Source organism: Rosa rugosa, chromosome 5 (assembly GCF_958449725.1).
Source record: "Rosa rugosa chromosome 5, drRosRugo1.1, whole genome shotgun sequence".
Classification (NCBI taxonomy): Eukaryota; Viridiplantae; Streptophyta; class Magnoliopsida; order Rosales; family Rosaceae; genus Rosa; species Rosa rugosa.
The window spans coordinates 4,162,093-4,170,130 of NC_084824.1; the positions used below are offsets into that span (position 1 = coordinate 4,162,093).

General features: G+C 40.9%; 1 protein-coding gene across 1 annotated transcript; it reads left to right on the top strand.

Moving 5' to 3' along the window:
- Nucleotides 1–5,293: 5,293 nt before the first annotated feature.
- LOC133709248 (phenylalanine ammonia-lyase 1-like) lies at nucleotides 5,294–7,115 on the top strand. The gene is made up of 2 exons (XM_062134928.1): nucleotides 5,294–5,658; nucleotides 6,386–7,115. The coding sequence occupies exons 1-2, from the start codon at nucleotides 5,294–5,296 to the stop codon at nucleotides 7,113–7,115; spliced, it is 1,095 nt and encodes a 364-aa protein (XP_061990912.1).
- Nucleotides 7,116–8,038: the final 923 nt, after the last annotated feature.

Below are 8,038 nucleotides of genomic sequence, written 5' to 3' on the forward strand. Positions count from 1 at the left end.
GTTAAAAAGCCCGCCTCGGTGGGTAGTGGGCCGGCCCGCCAAAAGCTCCCAAAAACCCGGCCCGGCCAGTAGGCCCCACCCACCAAAGGCCCTCTAGGCCCGGCCCGTAAAAACCCGTAAAATATTATATATATATGTAGATATTTGTGTGTGTGTTTATAAATAAATAAATATATATATATATATATATATACAGATATATTTATATTTGTGCGTGTGTTTATATATATATATATATATATATATATATATATATATATATATATAACTATATATATATATATATACACGTGTGTGTGTTTATATACGTGTGTGTGTGTTTATATATATATATGTGTGTGTGTGTGTGTGTGTGTGTGGGGAAGTTCTTATACTTCTATATAGAATACGTGCATTAGTGCATATATATATTCTACATATCGGTTGACCAATTCGATCAGATTCGAAAATATGGTGAAATTGGCTAAATTTTTTACCACACTCATAATTTATTGTAATAAACTCATCCAACGGTCGGTTTTTCCATTTTCTTTGAATTGATAGGGGGTTTCTCTTTGGAGTGTATGATATATAAATATAAGTTTATAAGAGTAACTAAGTTTGTCCTAGTGGATTGAATTCGAAACGAGAACCAAATTGGCTGAATTTTCTACAACCACCATAAAACATTACAATCTCTCTATCGAGCGGTTGGTTTCTCCGAATTCATTTTCCACTTCATGGTTGCTTTAGAATGAACCTCAACAATTTAAATGTAATGTATAAGTCATACAACTTTAGGAGGAAAATTGGTATAGGCCAATGTGTTTGTAATTAAAATTAATTTTTTTTTATCTCATGTCCACACACATCCATCGATGGAATATTTACAAACGTGATGTGAAAAAATAAGCACGTTTCGCGGTCGTCATGCCATCGGTCAACCAAGAAAACATACAAGTGACGACGGTTGACCAATTCGACCGGATTCGAAAATATGGTGAAATTGGCTAAATTTTTTACCACACTCATAATTTATTGTAATAATCTCATCCAACGGTCCATTTTCCCATTTTCTTTGAATTGATAGGGGTTGCTCTTTGGAGTGTATGAAATATAGATATAGGTTTATAAGAGTAACTAAATTTGACCTAGTTGATCGAATTCGAAACAAGAATCAAATTAGCTGAATTTTTTACAATCACCATAAAACACTACAATCTCTCAATCGAGCGGTTCATTTCTCTACATTCATTTTCCACTTCATGGTTGCTTTAGAATGAACCTCAACAATTTAAATGCAATATACAAGTCATACAACTTTAGGAGGCAAATTAATATAGGCCAACATCTTTGTTATTAAAATTGAAATTTTTATCTTATGTCCACGCACATCCATCGATGAAATATTTACAGACGTGATGTGAAAAAATAAGCACGTTTCGCGGTCGTCATGCCATCGGTCAACCAAGAAAACATACAAGTGACAATGGTTGACCAATTCGATCGGATTCGAAAATATGGTGAAATTGGCTAAATTTTTTACCACACTCATAATTTATTGTAATAATCTCATCCAACGGTCCATTTTTCCATTTTTTTTGAATTGATAGGGGTTGCTCTTTGGAGTGTATGATATTGTCACGCCCCTGATTTTTAACAACAATAAAAATCGATATATATAATCCCATAATTATACATGCGTGAATGTTCAGTCATCAATACAAATACCTGGAACATCTTTCCCTTAAAACAAGTACTTACTGATACACTGAACCATCCAAGTTAATATACACTCGCTCCACAGAGTTATATATTACAAAATTTTACGAATTTAAATTGTCATCACAAAATAAAACGTAAATGCTCCTCAGAGCTTACTGCATAGCGGAAGTCATATATTGGCAAAGCCAACAAAAATTGCTTCCTACCCGTTCTGCTGCCAACAAGCTCCTTCAGCTTCAGCCACGATTTTCCTGACCTGCAGGATTAGCCCCTACACCATTGAATGGTGCACCGGGGTTGCCAAACAACAAACCCGGTAAGCTTCTTCAAGCTCGTATGAGTAACTCATGAACATCAATCAACAACTCACGTCAATCTACTTAAGGAACATGCCACCATGATTTCCTTCTAACATTCCATATCCTTTCCATAGAAAGGACAACATGAGTCACCGCTATGACCATGCCCTATTTGCTAACTTAACCATCAAGTAGCAATTCAAGTCTCATCTAGACAATTAAAGAAGAATGCCATCAGAACTCTCCTTTAAGCTGCATACCTATGAGTCTCAAGCAACCTCGACCGTTACTCCCATAAACTATCATGACAGACAGACTAGAGCTCTATTGAAATCGTAATCACTCGTCCTACCAAGGACGTGATTACCAATTTCCTGCCTTGGTCACCATCTGCGACCTGTCACCATCTGTGACATATGATTTCAGACCCCGTCTGATCATGAAATCAAACATCAAGGTCGCCATCTGCAACCTGTCACCATCTGTGACCTATGACCTTCAGACCCCGTCCGGTCTCAAAGTCGAACGTTAAGTAAGTCACACCTGACCTAAAACGTTACTAACATCTAATCTCGGCTTTCCTTATCCCTGCTCACCATCTGTGACTCTTGGTACAAAGACCAATACATTTAAATGAGTCACGCTTGACTCAAAAATGTAACATCAAACATCAATACATTTCAACAATAGAAAACATCTTTTTCCACAATATTGTTTCCATGAAAAGTCATATTCAACAATAATATAAGCATCATCATGCATATTATTCATCAAATACCATCCACAAGAATATATATATTTCACGTAAATATATATATACGTAGCCATTCGCTCAGGAATGCCTACTAATACCAACTATAGTTTGCAGTTAATTAATTAACGCCAAAACAATAATGGTACTTCTATTCATAAAGATCCTTGTGAGATTTACTCACCTTGAATTCCCGCTGCGTCTTCAACAAAGAACAAAGCGGTCAATCCGCCAATTAACCGTCCAAATACTTCGTCAAGTACCTCACAAGCCGTGAACAGTAACCCAACTGAGTTGATCGAGTTTTCACGTGTATCCTTCCAAACAACCACCAAAGACCGCACAAGGAGGCTGCTGCGAACTCCCCAAGATTGGTCTGAAGCCTCACCGACGTCAGAGCTGCGTTTTCCGGTCGGGTTGAAAAACCATGAACTGCACCGCCTTGCTGCGCTTCCTCCACCGAAAATCGTCGCTCGAGGTCACCACAGAGACGATCGGAGCAAGAAGGCGAGTCGTTCTGTGCAGGTTTCGCCGGTAGAGGTCGCCGGAGAATGGAGTTCCGGCCGGGTCGGAACACCGGGTTCGGGTCGGGTCAGCAGGATATTTTCGTTTCTGAAGAGGCCGACCGAGAGAGAAGAGAGAGAGAGGAGAGGGCTTCCGGAAAAGGAAATGAGGAAAAATGAAATAAAATTCTGATTTTCCATATTTATACTAAAACGGAAACTTCTTCCGATAGCCATAACTTCCTCATACGAACTCCGATTCCCACGTTCCACATGTCCACGAACTCGTATCGACGCGCTCTACAACTTTTGTGAAGGAAGTTTTCCAAGAATCCCAACATATAAAAAGTCAAACTTCACACGACCTCCTAAACTGTGAAATTCAAATATTTATACGTACGAAAACCATTCCACTTCACATACAATCTACGAATAAAGCACAATAATAATTATTCGTACAACTGGTCCATTATTAATTACCAAAATTAAATAACAGAAATCCAGGTCATCACAGATATATAGATATAGGTTTATAAGAGTAACTAAATTTGACATAATTGATCGAATTCGAAATGAGAATCAAATTAGCTGAATTTTTTACAATCACCATTAAACATTACAATCTCTCAATCGAGCGGTTGATTTCTCTAAATTCATTTTCCACTTCATGGTTGCTTTAGAATGAACCTCAACAATTTAAATGCAATATACAAGTCATACGACTTTAGGAGGCAAATTGATATAGGCCAACATCTTTGCAATTAAAATTGAAATTTTTATCTTATGTCCACTCACATCCATCGATGGAATATTTACAGACATGATGTGAAAAAATAAGCACGTTTCGCGGTTGTCATGTCATCGGTCAACCAAGAAAACATACAAATAACGACGGTTGACCAATTCGATCGGATTCGAAAATATGGTGAAATTGGCTAAATTTTTTACCACACTTATAATTTATTATAATAATCTCATCCAACGGTCGGTTTTCCCAATTTATTTAAGTTGATAGAGGTTTCTCTTTGGAGTGTATGATATATAAATATAAGTTTATAAAAAATATTATCTTTAAAGATTTATTTGTAAATAAAGCCCACAAGGCCCGCCCCGAAAAAGCCCGCAAGGCTTAGCCCGGCCCAGCCCAAAAAAGTCCGCGAGGCCCGCATTAAATGGATGAGCTTGGGTCCTTCAATTTACAATAAAGCCCGGCCCGGCCCGCTACTATTTAAAAATGGAGTAAGGCCCGGCCCGGCCCGGCCCGTTGATGAGGCCTAACACTAGGATTTATGTTAGGTTAAGCATTTATGTTCTATGTCATTTCATGTACTACTCCCTCTTTTCAGTTTTATGGGATTGGTTCCTAAGCTTTTAACACTAGGGGTGCAATATATGCATGAAAAAAGTGGAGGGAAAGTGACTAGTTAAAATTTGTGACAATACCCTAATAGTAACGTGCGTACGTACTGTTATTAATTTATGATTCCCCTTTTGGTAAGGGGTCCCATGAATGTACAATCGATCAATGAATATTGAATAGCTAGTTGTCACAAAACACTGGGTCACCCCAATCCGCCGTTCGTGTCCGTGCCCGTGGCGATCCAACGGCCACATGCGGTTTTCAACTAACCCATCCACACACTCTCCCGCCTATATAAACAGCCCCATTGTCGTTGAACCAACTCAGGAAAGATTTGTTCATAAAAAAAACCAGTATTTCAAAGAGAAAAACTCGGGAAATCACTCTGAAAATCTCTCCGCCCCCTCCTATCTAAAAAATTCGCCTCCACTAACTCCTCCATCCGCATTTTTCTTCGCTCTTTGGCTTTATTGGCCTTTAGCAATCTATCGTCGTTGTTAATTGTTATCTCTTAACATCATGGCGCAGATTTGAGGGACCTGGGTTAGTTAAAACACCCAATGGTTCGTGCGTCTGCGGTGCAGTGATTAGTCTGGCTATGCTGGGATACACTGCATGGGTGTGTGTGTTGGTTCTATTGACGTCTTCCACTCAAAAAAAAAAAAAAAAAAACATCATGGTGCACAACGAAAGCGGCAACGAGGCATCAGTCTCGTCAGTATACTGGAACATGGCGGCGGAGTCGCTCAAGGGTAGCCATTTGGAAGAGGTGAAGAGAATGGTCAATGATTACCGGAAGCCGGTGGTGAAGGTGGGAGGGGAGAGCCTGACGATAGGGCAGGTGGCGGCGATTTCGAACCACGACGGGGGTGTGCGCGTGGAGCTGTCGGAGGAGAAGCGGGCTGGGGTGAAGGCCAGCAGTGACTGGGTGATGGATTCAATGGGGAAGGGTACAGACAGCTACGGTGTGACCACCGGGTTCGGTGCAACCTCGCACCGGAGAACCAAAAACGGAGAAGCTCTTCAGAGAGAGCTGATCAGGTAAATTTTATTTATTTATTTTAACGGTCTTTCTTATTAATTAATTGCCGGAATCTTTTTGGCGGTTAATAGAGTATTATTGAATCACAAACACAAACTTACAGACAAAGACCCAAACATGGGCCAAAGGTACATAAGCAAGGAAGTAAATAACAAAACCCAACAACAAACAAGCCCAATGACAGTCAGCCCACTAGCAAACCCAGCAGCAGGGGAGAGCGATCTTGTCGTCGTCGCTGACAGGCGATCCACCGTGTGACTCAGAAATGTCACCACCGCGTGACTCAGAAACGTCACGGGAGTTGCAGCCAAGGACTTAGAAGCCATCCAAAACTTTCCAGCACAAGTATACCAAACCAGATCCCAACATAACTCTACAATCCAAATCCCAAAACCATACAAAACATCAACAAAACCCATCAGCAGATCGCCAAGCAAGCAATTGCCAGGCATGAGGGTAACCAAAAGAAAAAGAAAAAAGAAAGAGGAATAGAGATAAGCAGCAGCGGATTCGCCGACGTGCCTATGTAAGACATCCGATACAACGCCGTATTCAGAGAATCGAATCGGCGAACATTCGTTTAAAACACTGATGGGTATGAAGCATGTGCACCTGAAACGTGAAGAATCTAGGATTTGAAAAGCAGACGAAGAGGAAGAAGAGTGGGGGGACATGAGAGGGATAAGTAATTGCCGGAATCTTGAATGCATTTTTTTGGTTGGACAGATTCTTGAATGCCGGAATCTTTGGCAGCAGCTTAGACTCTAATCACAAATTGCCTCACACCGCAACAAGGGCGGCCATGCTAGTGAGGATCAACACCCTCCTCCAGGGTTACTCAGGCATCAGGTTTGAAATCCTTGAAGCCATTACCAAATTCCTCAACGGCAACATCACCCCATGCCTGCCTCTTCGGGGCACCATCACCGCGTCGAGAGACTTGGTTCCCCTCTCCTACATTGCTGGGCTTTTGATAGGCAGGCCCAACTCAAAGTGCATTGGGCCTAACGGAGAGACCCTAACCCCAGCTGAGGCCTTTAAGTTGGCTGGAATTGAGGGTGATTTCTTTGAGTTGCAACCCAAGGAAGGCCTCGCTTTGGTGAATGGCACTGCTGTTGGGTCTGGAATGGCTTCCGTTGTGCTGTTTGAGGCCAACACTCTAGCTGTTCTCGCCGAAATCATGTCAGCAATTTTCGCTGAAGTTATGCAAGGAAAGCCGGAGTTTACAGACCACTTGACTCACAAACTGAAGCACCACCCTGGCCAGATTGAAGCTGCAGCCATAATGGAGCACATTCTTGACGGAAGCTCCTACATCAAAGAAGCCAAGAGGGTTCCTGAAATGGACCCTCTTCGAAGGCCTAAGCAAGACAGATACAGATATGCTCTAAGAACCTCCCCACAATGGCTAGGCCCCCTGATTGAGGTGATCAGAGCCAATGTTTTAAAATGCTGAGGCGTAAGCCGAGGCGTTTTTCGGTAAGCCTCAAGAAGGCGTTTGCCTTGAGGCGTAAGGCGTAAGCCTTACGTATAAAAGACCTATATATATTGATGTAATTATTACTCTTATATATACCACATTAAGAGTAACTAAAAAAACATTATTAATTATCATTCACTCGTAATAAATAAAATACTAGAACCATATGCTTCAACAAAATCACCAACACAAAATGAAATCAAAGATCTAAAGTTGAAAGACCAAAGATCAATAACAATTGTTGAAACTACTTCATGCTTGGAAATCATCATCCTCATCAACTAGGAGATCACCATCCAAACTATATCACCACCTAAATGGGTGCCAACTAAATGCTGCTTGAATCTGAAACTGCCACCGGTATTTTTTTTATTATCACAAAACGCACACAAAAAGTACTTCAACTCCCCCGAAATTGGTTTAGTCCATTTCCAAGTATGATCTTTCTTTGTTGTCCAGAACTCATTGTTTTTTTTCACTAAACATAGCAGCATATCAATTATGGTATTATACAATTGGTATTGTATAATTGTAGACAATTATGACAGCATATCAATTAACACAATTTTGACAGCTGAATCCAACTAATAACTTCAATGAGATAACTCCAAACGACGTCGTATGGGCAGCTTCACCTTTTCAAAAATTGTGCTCTTCTTCTGCTTCGCGCCCAGTTCTGCCATTTTTACAGATTGAATGGTCTTCATTGCCTTAAACTTTTTAACTATCTCAAAAATTCGAGGTCGGGCAACTGCACAACCTCTCCACCCCCTGAGCCGTCAAAATTAGCCCAGAAATCCTAGAAACGCGTGACCCATATCGCGACCAGGAAACCCGCGAAGGGGCTCCGACCGGAACTTAGCCTTCCGGCCATCTCTGGCCTGCGCACTAGGGCCAAT